Genomic DNA, 18153 nt, shown 5'->3' with positions numbered 1-18153 from the left:
GGGAGGATTAAAAAAACCCTCTATATCACTATAATTCAAGGGAGAATGTGATTACTAAGAAGATCAAACAAAATGTAATGAAAACTCTTTGTATGCCTTCTACAAAGTCAGTTTGTGTCTCGGGAGATCAGTTTTCTCAATCTTTCAAATGAGTTCAATTCAACTGACATTTTGTTAAGCGTCTGCTACATACAAGGCACTAGGGATACAAAAGATAAAGTAGAAAACAGCCCCTCCCCAACAGGAGGCTTTAGCAGGGGAAATGAGTGAGTTGGACTAAATGTACCTCTAAGCCCACTTTCCAGCCCTAACATTCTATGATTCTAGAAACTAGGCCAATTAAATCTTGCCCAGGAAAGATCCTTAGAGAGTCTGTTTAGTGAAAAGATGAGTCATGAATCATTAGTCATTAGCATTAGGGATGTTTGTATGCAAATGATGTTTCTAAGTTCCTGAGGGTGCTTGAAAACAGTTTGTTCTCTGAAATATTTTAAACACTTCCCGCACATTGTGTTTATAATATTAACTCTCATTATTTGGGGGCGAGGACTAAAAGAGCTTCTTTAAACCAAAATAAATCTTAGCTCAGGCCTTGGCATACTGATGAAAATTCTGAATTTCTGAAGTCCAACAAGTGAAAGCAGTTCAGTGATACATGGGAATGAATACCGAGGTCTTTATTACAGTCTTAAAATTTGTTATACTTTTTAATCAACGAAAGCAATGTTAAATAAGTTTTTCAAGGAATTAAGAATATGGTGATCCTATCAATTTTGGAAAAACAAACCTAGAATCATATGTATGGATAAATCAATAGAGAGATAGCTCTAGCATTCGGTCGAAGGTGGGATTTTATCTGGGACCTGAAGGAAACTAGGGAAACCAGTATCCAGCAGAAGGGAGGAGGGAGAGAATTCTAGACATGGGGAACAGATAGAAATAAAAATAGCTAATATTTATGTAATACGTTAATATCTGGAAAGTACTTTACAAATATCTCATTTTATCCTCACAACAAATCTGAGAGAGAAGTGCTTTATATTATCCTCATTTATATGAGGAACTGAGCCAGGGAAAATGATTGAAGTTTGGAGATGAGTGTTTTGTGCAAGGTACTGCAAGGGAGCCACTGGATCACAAAGTACAGAAAGGAAGTAAGATATAAGAGCACTGGAAAGTGGGGAGAGGGCCAACTTTGAGCTCCAAACAGGATTTAATATTTGATACTGGAGGTGTTAGGGACCCATTGGAGTTTATTGAATGGGAGCTGATGGTGGTAGTGATCACATGGTCAGATCTTTACAGTGGGATTAATTTGACAATTTAGATGAAGAATAATTAAATGGAGGATGGACTGGAATGGGGAAAGACTTGAATAAGAGAGGTCAACCAGCAGTCTGTTACAAAAGTCCAGATGTAAAATGATCTAGAGAGGAGGGGGTTTGTTGGAGAAATGGGACAAAGGTAAAAGTGGCAGGATTTGGCAACAGAATGGATATAGGAGATGACAGAGTGAAAAGTCACTCCATCATGCTGAGACTATTTTCCCTCTGGTTGTGTTTTTGTTTTTTTTTCCCCATAGTTCAGATAAGATTGCATGTAGCTTTAAAACAGAGGGGAAACTTGGCAGAGAAGCAATCCTGTATCAGCCATGTAAGCTTTCACCACCAGAATTGTTAATATTTGTCATATAGATTTGTTCTGACCCCAATTTGCTCCTCTTGACCCAGGAAAATTGCTTTGCTCTATATATATGAGCACAGACAGCAGAAATCCCTACACTTAAATAACTAGATAATAGCTTCCAAAATGATACAGAACACGCTTTACTTATAAAAATCATGAAACCAGTGGGAAATAAAAAGAAATCTGGAAAGATCTTTATGAAATAATACAAAGTAAAAAAAAGAAAGTAGAAAATTGGAACTAATTATAATCTACTATAGAAGGAAAAATAAGAGACCTGTAGCAATGTCTGCAACAGTAACACTTTTTCATTGAAATTAGTTAGCTTAAATGTAAATGCTTACTAACCTAATTGAATTATTTGTACTGATATTCAATATTAAGTTTTTAGCAAAATATTTCATCATAGATAAAATAAATTATGGAATATATAAGGTAAATTGAATCCTAAGCACTATTAATGATGAGTGTTTTGATAAGATACTTAACATATAATATATTATATGATGAAGATATTTTCCTGTAAACATATTTTTTCTTTATGGAAAAATCACATATATTGAAAAATGATCATTAATCCATTGGGGTAGGAGAGTCTGCTCACAAGATGAATGTGCAGCCTTGCCCACCCTACTGTTGCTATTTAGTTAATGAACTGAATAAAATACCAATCTCTATAGCAATTTCATGTCAAATGTCTCACAGCAACCAATATATTTATGTCTTAGAATAAGAGATAATAAGGCTACCTCTTTTCTATCCCATGCTGTCCCCCCAACTCTTGCCTGCTGAGGTAGGACAGGAAGCAATCACAAATTTGTCCCAGACTAGAACAAGGTTATTGAAAAACAAAATAGAAAACATGAGTCTCACATTAAGATTCCATAACTTTCTGAGAGACTGGAGGGCTCATGCCTTAGCCTCTCTGTCATGAAAAGGATTGGGGATGGAGATCTTCTCCCTGTAATATATTGTAACAGTCTCCTTGCCAATGGGGTTCTCGCTACCATTCTCTCTCTGAGCTCCTATCTCTCTTGTTTGTATTCACTTCTGAGTGGTTTTTTTAATTACATGATTATTTTTACTTTTACTGTGAGATATAATCTTACTCTATCATGTCTTCCTATGATGCTCTTGAAAGATCTATCTTATGTCTTCTTCTTCCCTGAGAATATGGTGATGAGCACCTATGTATCTATTTTTTCCATAGTTGTTTTCATATTATGTAAGAATTCTTCTCTAGTTTGACTTTTTTACCTCGAACCAGATCTATGAATTCCCTTTCGATTCCCCATCATATCGCTGCATAAATCTTTAAAACTTATAAACATTTGTTGAATGAAAGAGATGGAAAGCCCAGACAACTTAGCTCTCAACCAGAATGGAAGTTTCCATTGCTCCTTCCAGTAACGCAAGCTGGATTCTAGTAATTTGGATTAGAAAAACAGACCAGTTTTTTTTTCTTCACATAAAAGTAAATTAACTAGTCATAAATATATGGACATATTTCTTAGTGACTTTGTCTTGTGGAATATAATTCTATTTATTCAGTAAATGTTAATCTTTGATTCCAGATCTGGCTGGTCTCTGACAACCATTTTTTTTATTATTATGTGGAAATGGGGTGGAGCAGAGATAGCATAGACACATAGTGGAAAATAATATATTAAAAAACAAGACAAAAAACCTTTCTCATTCTACTGAGCACTTTCAGCCTCTATGGAATGTTTCACTAGCCTTGATAACAAAAATTCCAAAGGAAGAGTTTTACTTTTTTTATCTCTTTTCCTTTTAATAGGACTTTTCATGAGAAGTTGAAGAAACAACTTATTCTTCAACCTCTGAGAAATCAACTCCTGAATAAATAGCAATCAGTGATGTAACTTAAGTCTCCCTTTTCAAAAAAAAAAATCACTATCGTTTCTTTCTACAATTCAGAGAAACCCAAGAAAGTGCAGGTATAAGATGTAGAGGGAAGAAAGCAGAATCAAAATAACAATGTACACAATGACCACCGTGATGTAAATAAATGCAACATCGAAGAGTAACAAAATCTTAACCTAATATAGCATAGTGTTTGAACCTTAGTGTCAAAATCAAAGTCAGACCTTTAAGTTGAAAATTAGGGTAGTAGGGATAAATGCAGTTGATTGGCAAGGGTAAGGGTATGCAACTGAGTTATGATCATAAGACCACTCCTTTGCAATTTAGAGTCAAAAGTCATAGGAATGGAGGAGTATTAGAAATCGGAACTGGGATGCCAGTGGTTTTTTTGTTGTTTGTTTTGAAGAAGGCAGGGATTGGAATACAGAAAAAGACCGAGTCAGGGACTTAATTTATCAGAGGAGGTAAAGCAAGCTGGAAGCTCATAACTGATTGCAGTAAGGATCTGGATTCTTTAAATGGGAAGAGGTTAGTTCTCCTTGGGTTTGTAGGATGTGGGAGGGGGGATCTGAAAGTAGCAGGAGCAAAGAGTGTGTTAACCCTTCTTCCTACAGGATACAAGATACAGGACATAAGAAGTCAGCCCTGGAGACTGCCCAAGAGATGTGTCTTCATGAGAGATCTAGGTTTTGGTGAGCACCAGAAGGTGGAGGCAATGTGAGAGGAGCCGATAGAGGATCAAGGGGAGTATTTAAAAAATTGAACAATAGAAGAGAGTTCTAGATGTTACAATGGACAGGGCAGAAGGGTTAGAGCCTGGAGAAGGCAGGAGATGACCTAGTTGAAGATTACAGTGGGAAGGGAGGCTGCAGGGGTTTCAAAGTGGGGCAGAAAAGAAAATCCCATTGCAAATGAAATTTCCTCTTTGGTTATGAGCAAGAGGTGAGGAGGAGAGGGCCTTATCCTTTCCCTTTCTACTCCCACTTTCTGTGGCCAGCAACCTCCTTCCCTCATTCTCTCTGTGGTTAACTTTCTCCCTCAACTCTCAGGAGGTGTGAGATTAAGCCTCAGGTGTATTCTTTACATAATGATAAGGGTAAAACAGCTGTGTCCCCTTTCCCTTTTAGGAAGGGGTTGAGGGTTTGTTGGGAAGTATTTGTTGTACCAAAACAAAATGTGTCAAATAAAAATTTTAAAATATTTCACTGATTTAAATATGTCTATACACACACATATTCCTGCAACAAGACACATCATACATGTGTGTATACAGGCCACGCTCACACATGCATGTACATTAATACATGCATGCACATAATCCACATGTGTGCAATACAACCTATAAATGTACATGTGTATATATGCGGGCACAAATATACATACAGATGTGGGTATCCATACAACATATGTGTATATGCACACACATAAATAAAACAGATATGTACATTACAGGAATATACATATTTATGTGTGCATGCACACATGCACACACACAGATAATGTTGTCATAACATCCAAGGTGGCTTCCAATTTCACTTGATTTTTTTTTTATTAGTTTGGATGGGTTTTGATTAATGCAAGATTTATTATTAGGTACAAGTTATAGGTTATGTATGCCACAGTAAGCTAATTAGCTAAGATGTAAACAGTGATAATAAATAATAGTGGATTTAGGATCAAATTGATGTTTAAATTCTTATGCCTCTAGTTGTGTGATTTGTGGGCAAATTCCTTACCCTCCCTAAATGTCATTCTCTTCATTTAGAAGATAGAAATAATTAATTTTAAATTATCTTTCTTACAAGGATAGTTAAGAGAAAAATATTTTGTAAATCTTAAGATACCACATAAATTACAGCAAATTAACTGTTTGAACATGTATACATATATTGTGTTTAACATATACTTTAACATATTTAACATGTATTGGTCAACCTGCCATCTGGGGGAGGGAGGAAGGGAAAGGAGGGGAAAAGTTGGAACAAAAGGTTTTGCAACTGTCAATGCTGAAAAATTACCCATGCATATATCTTGTAAATAAAAAGCTATAATAAAAAAAATACCACATAAATTTATGTCAAGATAATGAATTTAAAGTATGGGCAATTGGCCATAGATCTGGCATATGGGAATGGACTTCAGAGAATATTAACAGCATAATACAAACAATAGTGACTAATAAAAATACAATTTTAAAAGCATGTCTAGTTGCAGATAATAGTATCACCTTTGTGTGCTTTCAGCATACAATGTACTAATTGTCAAGGCTTTCTCTGGTGTGGGGAAATAGGGACCTCAATCTCTTCATAAATCAAAGGTAAAAATTCTATACCTATTGGTTCCTCATTGTTTTTTTCTGTGTTGTGCCCATCTTTTGTGGAATCTTTTTGTGTTCCATATTCCTTTTCCATTTTAGCTGCTTCCTCCTTTGTACTGTCTGCTTCTTCATGACTCTTATCTGAAGGAATCATAAGTACATATTTACTGTTATATCTACAATTCAAAATCAGTCATTAACTACTTAAATGACAACTGTCTGTTATTGCATGGAATAATATGAAGTGGAAATCTGGAAGTTTCCTATTGAATTTAATTAATATAAGCAACAAAATTGGGCAAATCAGGCCCCATGGTGAATTTTGGGGCAGTAAACCTGTCCAGTTTGTATGTTTTTAATGAATTGGAAAAACAGTATAATTCTCTAAGTCATTCATTACAAACTGAACAATCCTAGAGAATCAGACCTTCATGTTCTTGAACTTTCAGCAGGCCTTTATTCCTTTGAGCACTATCTCTTCATTCCTTAATCCCTTGTACATATAGAACTGAATTGAGAAATTGTCAGACTAAAACAGGTCCTTCATTGATGTTCAAGATTAGTTGAACCTATTTAAAAATAGATATAAAGCAAGCATACTCTTTCTACAATGCTGAAAAAAATTTCATAACCACCATCACCACTACCACTACAACCTGTGAGTAAGTCATACAGTGATAATTGTGCAATAAATGCTGTAATAATAAGATCAGAGAATCTTGCAATTATAAGGGATTTTAGAGATCATCCAGATGCATATATTCCCTGGCAGTCTAATTCTAGACCTCTTGCCCCAAATCTTTTTCAAAATTACAATGTAGTGGCTGCTCATTATTATATACAAACTTTTAATCATTAATCTACATGATATCTATCATTTTTAAGAACATGAAGAAATTTATAAGAAGAATACCTGGAATAAATCTGTTTTTATTGTCAGTGGCATTTTTTTCAAGCTTATTCTTTGTCTGTAGAGCTATTGTTGCATCCAAGTTTTCTGAAAAAAAAAAGTCCCATTTAAAAATTCTAAGTTTTGATTTTAAAAAGCTTGATTTTTTTTCTAAAAGCAATAAACAGCTTAATCTAATAAATCTGGATAGGGAAACAATAGAGTCTGAACTAGATTATATTTCATAGTGTTATATAATTCTAGAGTTGAAAAGAATCCCAGTTCTCTCAATCCAACCTCTCACTCAGTTCTTTTCATGTACCCTGACAACATCCCAGGAAGATGCTTATCTAGCTTCATTTGTATGGTTTCAATAGTAGAGACCATGTTTTATTCTCCTTTTGGCCTCTCTTATTTTTTAGTATTGTGCTGGGCACACCATTAAAGTATAATGCCTCAAACTAATACTCATTTATACTTAAAACTCACCAATTCACGAGCACAGCTCCATGGAATAACAGAATAAATCATAGCCCTTTTTTTTCTTTGTCCAAATAATTAGATCATTGCCATTGAGAATCTGGCCTTCTGATCGCTATTTTGTGATCCCAGAGCATCTGATTTATGAGTATAGTAGCCTATCTAATATGTATATTCCTTGCTATGAAAACTGTTCAATAGCTATTCCCATAAAAGATGATGTTACATTCCCCTCCGGGGCAAGGCTGGGCTGTACTGGTAGTGAGGCAATAAATCCGGGAGGGGAAGAGTCCCTTATTTGGGACCAAGGAAGTGCAGCGGAAAATGGAAGGAGAACAATCACAGACCAGAAAGGAGAGTGGGTTCATGCCAGGTTTTCCATAGGGCAGAGACAGGAGAAGAAAGACTGATTACTGGGCAGAGGTTAGAGCCGGAGACGGGAAGAGGGACTATAAGCTATTAATAAGTCAAACTTCATGGACTGCCCCGAAAGTGAGCCTGACTCAACATGATTCACCAAAACTTCAGTCTTTTTAGTGCTGCTGGTGGTATTTTCTGTTTGCTTGTGGCTGGGGCCCACTAAGCCTCCTTATGATTTGGCTAACTCTGCTGGGCTGCAGCTCTGTGCACCATCTTCCCCCACCTTCTAGGGCAAGACCTCTAATTAACTCTGGGTCATGTCTATGGTGTGTTAGCTCCTATACCCTGCCTGCAGGCCCATACCCCTGCAGGCCTACCTATAATAATAGCTAACATGTAAATAGTGCTTGCTATGTGCTGGGTACTATGCTAACTAAACACTTCATGATTATTATCTCATTTAATCTTCACAACAACCCTGAGACATAGGTACATTTTTTATCCCCATTTTACAGATGAGGAAACTGAGACAAATGGAAGTTAAGTCGCTTGCCTAGTATCACACAGTGAGCCAGTGTTTTAGACCAAATTCAAACTCTGGTCTTTTTATTTGCAGACTCAAATCTCTACTTTGCTGTCTGACTGTTCTAGGGTCTTGAAACAGTGAGCTCCATGTCTCAAAGACATTTTGGACTATATATTTTTCCTGTTAAGCCATGATGAAGAGCCCATTGAACAACTCAGAGGGTATAAATTAGAGTTATATTGAACCAATTATGGCAAATAATGATAGAACATAGAGTAGTTAGAGGGAAGGGGATAGTTTCAATTGGTAGAGAAGGAAGGCAGTTAGCATTTATATGGCACTTACTGTACTTTCCCCAGACATCTCATTTGATCCTTATAGCCACCCTGTAGTGTGGGGTTTTTAAATTATCCTCATTTTTACGTTTAAGGCAAACAGAGATTAAGTGATTTGCATAGTCTCACAAGTAGTATTTGATGATAGTAGTATTTGAATCTGGATTTGGACTTAGGTCTTCCCGACTATGGACCCAGAACACTGTCCACTGTACCACCAGCTATTTTTAGTGGTAGGCTACTGGACTTACTACCTGAGGAAGTGGGGAAAGGCTAAATACTCTTTCCACCAATTTCTGAAAAACTTTACTAGTTGACGTTGAGGGATAGCCACGACCAGTGCCTATGTTCCAGGGCTCTCTTGGGGTACTGTGATTTGCACCCCAAATGGCACCATTCGTAGGCTACTTTGGTTAGGTAGACATGCAGGTCAGTGTGTGTACTCCAACTTCCCTAACTGGTCACTGAACATGGGATCTGCAGGGCGCAGTATGTGTGCAAGAATAAATGTAGTAAAGATTATCGATGGTATAGACTTGCAAGATCTTGTGGCTAAGTTAATACAATGAAATTCCACAGTAGGATGACCCTGCCATCTCACTGCCAGGTGGTACAATGGCTGTCGGGAGGCAGAGAAAACCTACATTCTAATCTGGGTCTTAGACACTTATTAATTATATGACCCTGGTTAAATCATGTAATGTCTATTTGTTCAATTTCCTCATGTGAATAAAAGGGGATTATAATAGCAGCTATCTTCTAGAGTTGTTATAAGGATCAAATGAGGTAATAATTATCAAGTATTTGGCACATAGCAACAAAAATGTTAGCTATGATGATGATGTTGAGGTTAGAAAATGTAGCCTTGGAGATATAATTCTAGGGGATGATTTTAAGCTGTCCCATCAGACGGGGGTGTGATACCTGGTGGAAAGGTGAAGCTTTATGCAAAGAGTCATCATAAGATCATAGATTTAGAGTTAGAAAAAAAATTTCAATGCCATCTAGTTCAATCTCCTCATTTGACAACTGAAAAAAACTGAGGTTAATCAATGGATGGTAAGTGGTCATACAGCTAGTCAGCATGAAAATCAGGATTTGAAACCAGCTCTTCTGACTTCCATGAAGAGATTGTCCAGGACATGAAATTAACCTGGGACTTCTGTTTAGAGATGATGTTCAATGGAAGTCTATGAAACTAGAGTATTTCCTTTTAGGAACAAGTAGGTGACTTTAACTATGATGAGAAGCCTAGCACCGGGGAGTGTATTAGTTAAAAAGCCATCTTTCAGGAGCAGCTATGTAGCACAGCACTTAGAGCATTAGCCCTGGAATTGGAAAGTCCTGAGTTCAAATCTGTACTCCCACTCACTAATTGTATGACCCTAGGCAAGTCACTTAATCCTGACTGTCTCCCCCCAAAAACTTCATCTTCATACTTCACATACTTCACAAGTTTACATAGAAATCTAACAATACTATCATGGATGGGGAGGACACATAGGTCACAATAAGCTTGAAGGACAATACATTGGATTCCGGTTGGGTGTAGACTTCACATAACTGTACATAATTCCCAGTGCTATGGTACAATCACCCAGAAGCCACAATTAACAGTGGACATGTCCCCATGGCCCATGCCAGATTACTGTGGCAGGGAAGAACATTGCTCACCAAGAATCTCAGGAGGTATATAGGAATGAATAGACACCCTTCTGATCCTTGGGTGTCAACATTATGTCTGCTTGGAGGGTGAGAAATGGGCCTGATTGAATAGAAATATTGTGTGGCTTTTGCTGGCAGATTAATTCTCACAGAATTGTGGAATCTTAATACTGGAAGAGATTTTCGAGAGGTCTGATCCAATCCAGGTATACCTGAGCAGGAATCCCTTCTATAATATCCCTGCCATTCGTTGCTTGAAGATCTAGAATGAAAAAATCACTGCCTCTTGATGCATCATCTAATTTTGGGCAAATTCAACCCTGAGAAAGATCTTCCTTATAGTATGTGAACTATATAATCTGTCTTTCTGATATTTCTTCCTAGTTATTTCCCCAGTATCCAAATAGAATAGGTCTCATCCCTCTTTTATTTGACAATTCTTCAAACACTTAAAAATAGGAATTTTGTTTCTCCCCAAATCTTCTTTCTCCAGAGTTGATGATACATTATCTTGAATATTCCAGAGTCAATAGATACACAATAAGAATTGTAAACTTTTTTTTGGTAGAAAAATACAGCTTAAATGAGTAGCTCAGAACCAAATAGTTCATAAATCTATGAGCCAGGAGAAGGAACTGTGGATATAGTTGTACCAAAAAAGAGAATGGACTATTACTCCCAAATCTCTTCCCCACTAGCTAAGCTTTTAAGCCATCGTCCATTACGGGAAAATGCCTTTCCCCCATTACACTAAAATGGAGCATGGGCTGGAGGAAAACCAGGAAGTGTAGTAAGTCCAGCAGTCTCTGGCCTGCAGAAAAGAAAAAGTATCCTAACCCTTCCAACCTTCTTCCACCAGATAGTTGTGCTAAGGACAAAGTCCCATCCGTTTATCCTAGTCATGGTTCTGACCAATATTCTGGGTAAAATTGTCAATGAATTACAAATCTCCCTAACTCTATTACAGTGTTGGGTAAACACCCAGCTTAGTAGATTCAAATCTATTCTTACAACAGATTGCATTCTTACCAAGGTATGAAACACCCTCTTCTGGAGAAATTGTACCATATTTAACCATCATCTTCACAAAGTCAATCAACGTCTTCATTATAGTAATCAGTGTTTCTTTCTCTTTAGCTTCTTTCTCTATGTGAAAGGGACATAAATCATTGTAAAAACAATCAAAATGTACCTTTATCTTTGAATATCGCTTAAGATTCTCTCATTCATACACTTAACACATATTTATTATATATCCACTCTAATGTTATGTGGTGGGTATTGGGGAAAATAGAAAAAATATAGTATTTGTCATATTCCACCTTCCCCATTAGGTTATATAAAACTTGAATGTGACCTATATTGTTACTTTTTTGAATGTATTATTTTGCATTGAAGAGATTTAATTTTAAGAGGGGAGCAGAAGGATGGCCTGTATTTGGACCAAAACACCAAATAAGACATAAGATCATATAGTTTACTTCCACAAAGAACCTTGGGTCATCTAGTACAAATTGCCAGTCTTCCAGATGAGGTCAAAAAGGTTAATTGATTTACCCAATGTTATAGAGGTACAGATAATAAGTGGCAGAGCTAGAATTAGAACTCAATGGGACATGGTTCAATTTATTTCAACAATATCAATCATTTAATTAATTAATAATTAATGTTCCTAATTGCGTATAATATATTGTACCAGAGAATGTGGATTGAAAAAAAGAAAAGAAAAAAGAAATAATCTCAGTCTCAAGAAGCTTATATTCTAGTATAATGTGCATAAAATCTAGTAGGGGGGATCATAACATGTGTGTAGATAAATATGATAGAAATTACTGTATAGTATGTATAAGATATATAATATGCTATATGGAACAGTAAGAAATGTTTTATATTATGTTTTATGAATAAAGTCCATTCATTATAAGAAGAGGGAGAAGGGGAAAGCACTGTGCTAAGTGCTTTATGGGTATCTCATTTGAAGATAAGAAAGGTACTGAACTACAGTTCTACTATTTACTTCTGAATCAAGTCAAATGTGGAAAATCGATTAAATTTTTAAAAAGCTTTTAAAATGTATACACAATGGAGTGAGAGTAGAGAATAAGAGAGAGAAAGTAAGGGCAAAGGGTTCTGTCAGGGGAGCAAGGCAAAGGACTGTCAGTGACCAACTTTAGCTGCCTCATCATTCTGTCTAGAGCTACATCTGCATTGGCACATTTCATATCATTGAAACACAGTCTTGGAGGCTGAAGGAGTGACCTTCATTGGGAAGTAATGACTCACCAGGTAAACAGGGATAGGGTTTTTCAGCTAGGAATCTGCTTCCTAATGGTACACAATGACTCAGAAATGGGTCAATAAAGGTGAAAAACTCCTGGAGACTGCAGCAAGTCTGACAGATCACTTATACTCCAACTTGGAGGTGGAGGAAAGGGGGTATTTTCCAGAAATTAAGCTACATGCATATGCTCAGGATGAGTTGTTACTGCATCTACTGGTCTGTTCACTTGTTTGTTGCCAAGGAGAGGCCTTAAGGAGTAGGTTGGGGAAAGTATCTGAAAACTGAAAGTGGAATGAAAACCAAAGGCACTGAAAAAACATTTTAAAATAGCAGAATGAGGCTAAATATTTCAACAGAGAAAGGTAAGGATGCTAAGAATACTGGAGAGAATGTCTTCCGTATGCCTAGTGAGGATAGGCTTGTGAAAAATTATATAACATTTACAGAAGGATAAATGAATTTTAACAGCGAGATTGAGGTCAGGGTGAAAGGGTACAGAAAAAGAACTGGGGTTGATTTAGGTAAATCTCTATGAGAAAAGGAAGTGCTGCTAAGTATTATAGTTTACTACAAAATAAATAATCTAATTGTTATGTATATATTTTAGTACTATTAGTATATAAATTAGTCCATATTATTTCATATTTCAGGTTGATAATGAAACCTTGAATAATGATGACCCAACTAATATGAACTTTTAATTAAACAGATTGAGTTGGCAAGGAGTAGACTATGCTTCTTTTTCAGAAAAACCAAGTCAAATGACAATAAAACAAGCCAAAATCAGGGATTTATGTATGAAGTATATATTTTTGTACAATAAATCATAGGTATAAGAACAGTTATAGAATATTTAGTCTAATCTCTTTTCCCTTAACTCTAATACAATATGATTGATCCCTGAGGTTCCAGTGCCTATGAAATAATATAGTTGTTCAATTGTTTCTATTGTTCCAACTCTTCATAACCCTATTTAGGGTTTTCTTGGCAGACATACTGAAATGGTTTGTAATTTCCTTCTCCAATTCATTTTATAAATGAGGAAACTGAGGCAAACAGGGTGAAGTAATTGCCTAGGGTCACACAGCTAGGATGTGTCTGAGACCAGATTTGCCAACTGCCTATGACACAGTAGACCCAAAATAAATGTTTTCTGATTAAAGGGAAGATCCTGAGTTTACCCAGGAGAAAATTAATCACCTTTTTCCTGAAGTCTTTCCTGATACCTAGAAGCTAGTATCCTCTCTCAAAAATGTACCTTGAATTTATTTTTATTTGTTTTGCATATAATTTATTAATGCACATGTTTTCTCACCCAATAGCCTAAAAGGTCCATGAGGGCAAGGATTATTTTTTGTCTTTCTATCCCCAGTGCCTGGCACCTAACAGGAGCTAAACAAATGTTTATAAACAGATTCATATGGGCAGACTGAATATAGGCTCTTTCTGAGTTCTTAACTATTGATAGGAAGTATCTGAACAATGCTGAAAGCAAAACAGAACAATTTTAGATTCAATATTTACAAAACATATGATAACATATAAGAATATTTACCTGAGTCGATGCTTTTTAGTAGATTATAAAAGTTTGGGAAATACTGGAGGTCATCAAAATTGTCTTCAGTATAAAGTTTGTTTCTTCTTTCCAAGGTATTAGGTATGGTCCAGGGCTTATGTACTGTATCATCATTTTCTCCATTAATAAGACTATCTTGAATAGCTGGTTTTAGAGTCTCCAGGGGCAGTGGGAAATTTCATTAAAAAAACAAAACAAAATCTCAGAAAAATTTTGTTAGAATGAATGCAATTATAACTTGATTCTCCTTTTTATTTGGGAGTTGAATGTGGAGAGAAAAGCTTCTCCCTTTTCACATCACCATCACCAACCAACTTACAATAAGTTAATATTTATGTGGTGCTTTAAGTTTTGGGAAGCACTTTACATATTAACTCACGTAATCTTTACAACAACCCTACAAGGTAATTATTATTATTGTCCTCGTTTTGCAAAATGGGGCAATGGGGACATAGAGAGGTCAAGCGACTGGGACAGAGTCACATAGCTAGTAAGTATGTCTAGCAAGATTCAAATGCAGGTCTTCCTATTCCTGTACTATATCTACTGAGTCACCATGCTTTGGCTCAGACATGTTCTGCCTATCTAACAGAATAAACAGATTAAAACAATACATAAAGTGTGTAAATCAAAAGTAAGTAAAGTTTTTTTTAAGGAAAAAAAAACAATAAAACAAAGAAAAATAAAAACAAGAAAAAAGTTCAGAAAGCCGCAAAGATGGTGATTTTGTTATCAGCTTGTTAAAGTTAACATACCCATATTGGGGGAGAGAACTGAGTCTGTGATTCTGGGCCATGACTCCATCTCTGGAGTCAGGAAGATCCGAGTTCAAATTTGTCTTGCATGACTTTGGGCAAATTATTTAACCTTGTTTGCCTCAGTTTCCTCATCTGTAAAATGAATTGTGATGAAGACCCCAAATGGGGTCACAAAGAATTGGGCATGATTGAAATGACTGAACTGCAACAACAATAAGAAATTCCCACTGAGGCAGAGAGGTATCTACCCTACAATTTATAGTACCCGAGAGTGTCCTGGGAGCCCTGAGAATGGAAGTGATTTGTCCCGACCTCACATGACTAGTGTGTGTGTCAGAGGCAGCTGTTAAACCCAGGACTTCCTGACTGAGAAGCCACCAGAGGCTTCTATATGTGGTCTACAACACTCTGATGTGCATCTAGAAACAGATTAAAATTCACGTGGGAAATCTTTAATAAAATAAATAACAATACAATAAGGCAAAGATATGTGAATGTTTTCTAAATCTATGCATGTATAAGGATATTTTTTATATGATTCAGTTTTTTAATTTGTGTTTTATATTACTGCATTTTACCATGGATGCCTCTCTAATACATATATTTTAAAAATGTATGTAATAGTGAGTTCATAGTTTTATATACAACCATCTCTTTTGTACTTCTTTGTATGTTTGAATATTTGCATATGTTGATATTATTAAGTTCATAACAGAAAAAAGGAAAGGAGAATAAGGAAAGATCATGGAGAGTAACTATAAGAGTTCTCTATTCAAACTAGATAGAATTCAGGAAGGCTATCACTTTCTCTGACCAATTTGTGATACCTTCTTTGAAGAAGTTTGTTCAGGAGCTGTTTGAAAGATAGGAGAAAGATGGCAAGCTACAGGGGAAAAGAGGGAACATTTTAGGCTGATGGTACTGTTTGGGGGAGGCTCAAAAGCAAATCTTAGAATGAACAGATGAAGAGATTTTCAATAAATATGCTTGCCATGAGCATGAGAGGCAGACTAGCACATTGGAAGATTTCTTAGAACATGAGATAATGAAGGCACACTGGTGAGGGACTTTGAAAGAAGAGGTGAGGAATTTGGAATTGATCCCAATGGAAAATTACAGCAGAGTTTTAAAGACAGGGACAATATGGTGCTGATACTTAATCAGGAAGAGCTAAAACAGAGATTATAGACCAATTTACCTAATGAATATTGATGCCAACATTTTAATGAAACACTAGGAAAGAGATTACAGTAATATATCACAAGAATCAAAAACTATGACCAGGTGTGATTTATATCAGGAATGTAGGGCTGGTTCAGTATTAGGAAAACTATTAGTATAACTGATTACATCAATAATAAAACCAACAGAAATTATACGATTATCTCAATAGTTGCAGAAAACTCTTTGACAAAATACAGCATCCATTCCTATTAAAACACTACAAAACATAGGAATAAATGGAGCTTACCTTAAAAATAATTTTTATCTAAAACTATCAATAAGCATCATTTGTAATGGGAATAAACTAAAAACCTTCCTAATATAATCAGGAGTAAAGTAAAGATGTCCATTATCACCTCTACTATTTAATAATGTACTAGAAATATTAAGTATAGAGAAGAAAAAGGAATTGAAAGCATTGGGATAGGCAATGAGGAAACAAAACTATTACTTTGCAAATGATATGTTATTCTTTAAAAATCATAGAGAATCAACTAAAAATTACTTGAAATTATTAGCAATTTTAGCTAAGTTGCAGGATATAAAATAAATCTATATAAGTCATCAGCATCTATTACTAACAAAGTCTAGCAGGAAAAGATAGAAAGAAAAATTCTATTTAAAATAATTTAAACACTATAAAATACTTGGGAACCTACCTGTCAAGACAAAACTAGGAAATATATGAACACAACTCTAAAACACTTTCCACATAAAGTCAGATCTAAACAATTAGAAAAATATTAATTGCTCATGGATAAACCAAGCCAACTAATAAAAATGACTATCTAAATGACTAATTAGTCACTGTCATACCAATCAAACCATAAAAATTATTTTATAGAGCTAGGAAAAAAACAACAGAATTCATCTGGAAGAACAAAAGCACAAGGATGTCAAGGGAATCAATGAAAAAAAAAATGTAAAGGAAGATAGTCTAGCCATACCAGAACTCAAACTGTATTATAAAGTGGTAATTATTAAAAAAATCTGCTGCTGGCTAAGAAATGGAATAGTGGATCAGCAGAATAGATTAGTTACAAGTTACATTATAGTAAATGACTATAGTAACCTAATATATGATAAACATAAAGATTCAAGTTTTTGGAACAAAAACTCATTATTTGGTAAAAGTTGCTGAGAAAATTGGAAAACAATACAGCAGAAACTAGATATAGACCAACATCTCACTGTATACCAAGATAAGGGCAAAATGGACACATGATTTACACATAAAGAGTGATGCCATAAGCAAATAAGAGGGCGTGGATAGTTTACTTATCAGATTTATGGATAAGGGAAGAATTGGTACCAAAGAAGATATAGAGAGCATTGAAAAATGTAAAATACATAGTTTTCATTTTATAAGATTAAAAGTTTTTGGACAAACAAAATCAATGCAATCAAAATTATAAGGAAAGCAGAAAACTGGAGGGAAAATTTGCCACAAATATTTCTGGTAAAAGCCTCATGTCTTAAGTATCTAGAGTTTAAGTCAAATTTATAAAAATATAAGTTATTCCCTAATTGATAAATGATCAAAGAATATCAACAGGCAGTTTTCAGACAAAGAAATCAAAGCTATCTATAGTTATATGAAAAAAATGCTCTAAATCAGTACTGATTAGAGAAATACAAATTAAAGCAACTTTGAGATATCACTTCACACCTATCAGGTCACTTAAAACATAATATGACAAAAAAGGAAAATGATAAATATTGAAGGTAATGTGGGAAAATTGGGACACTAATGCATTGTTGGTAGAGTTAACTGAGCCAATCATTCTGGAGGGCAATATGGAATTATAGCACAGCTATGAAACTGCATACCCTTTGATGCACCAATAACACTGGTAGGTCTATAGTCTCAAGGTATCAAAAAGGGAAAAGGATCTATTTATATAAAAATATTTATACCAGCTCTTTTTGCCTGGCTAAAGTTGAACTGGATATCAGAGAAGCCCCTCAATTGGGGAATGGCTAAACAAGCTGTGATATGTGATTTAATGTAATATTATTGTGCTATAAGAAATGACAATCAGGATGATTTCAGAAAAACCTGAAGGGACTTATATAAACTGATGCAGAATGAAATGAACTGAACCAAGAGGATGTTGTATACAATAACAGGAATATAGTTCAATGAAGAACTGTGAATGACAGCTATTCTTA

The 18153-nt window shown here is 35.4% G+C and overlaps 1 protein-coding gene across 2 annotated transcripts in view; it reads right to left on the bottom strand.

The window, feature by feature from the left end:
• The window catches only part of SCG3 (secretogranin III), a 39516-nt gene that overhangs the window by 8565 nt on the left and 12798 nt on the right, over window positions 1-18153 (bottom strand). For both annotated transcript variants that reach the window (XM_031955204.1, XM_031955205.1), the window contains 4 exons: window positions 13979-14156; window positions 11172-11288; window positions 6801-6884; window positions 5903-6028 (listed from right to left, as the gene is read on the bottom strand). In XM_031955204.1, the coding sequence (XP_031811064.1) occupies window positions 5903-6028; window positions 6801-6884; window positions 11172-11288; window positions 13979-14156 (505 nt within the window). The remainder of the gene's footprint in view (window positions 1-5902; window positions 6029-6800; window positions 6885-11171; window positions 11289-13978; window positions 14157-18153) is intronic.

The sequence above is a fragment of the Sarcophilus harrisii genome, chromosome 2, assembly GCF_902635505.1.
Source record: "Sarcophilus harrisii chromosome 2, mSarHar1.11, whole genome shotgun sequence".
Lineage (NCBI taxonomy): Eukaryota > Metazoa > Chordata > Mammalia > Dasyuromorphia > Dasyuridae > Sarcophilus > Sarcophilus harrisii.
The sequence above is the reverse complement of the archived record's forward strand: the minus strand, read 5'-3'. Positions and strand labels throughout refer to the sequence as shown.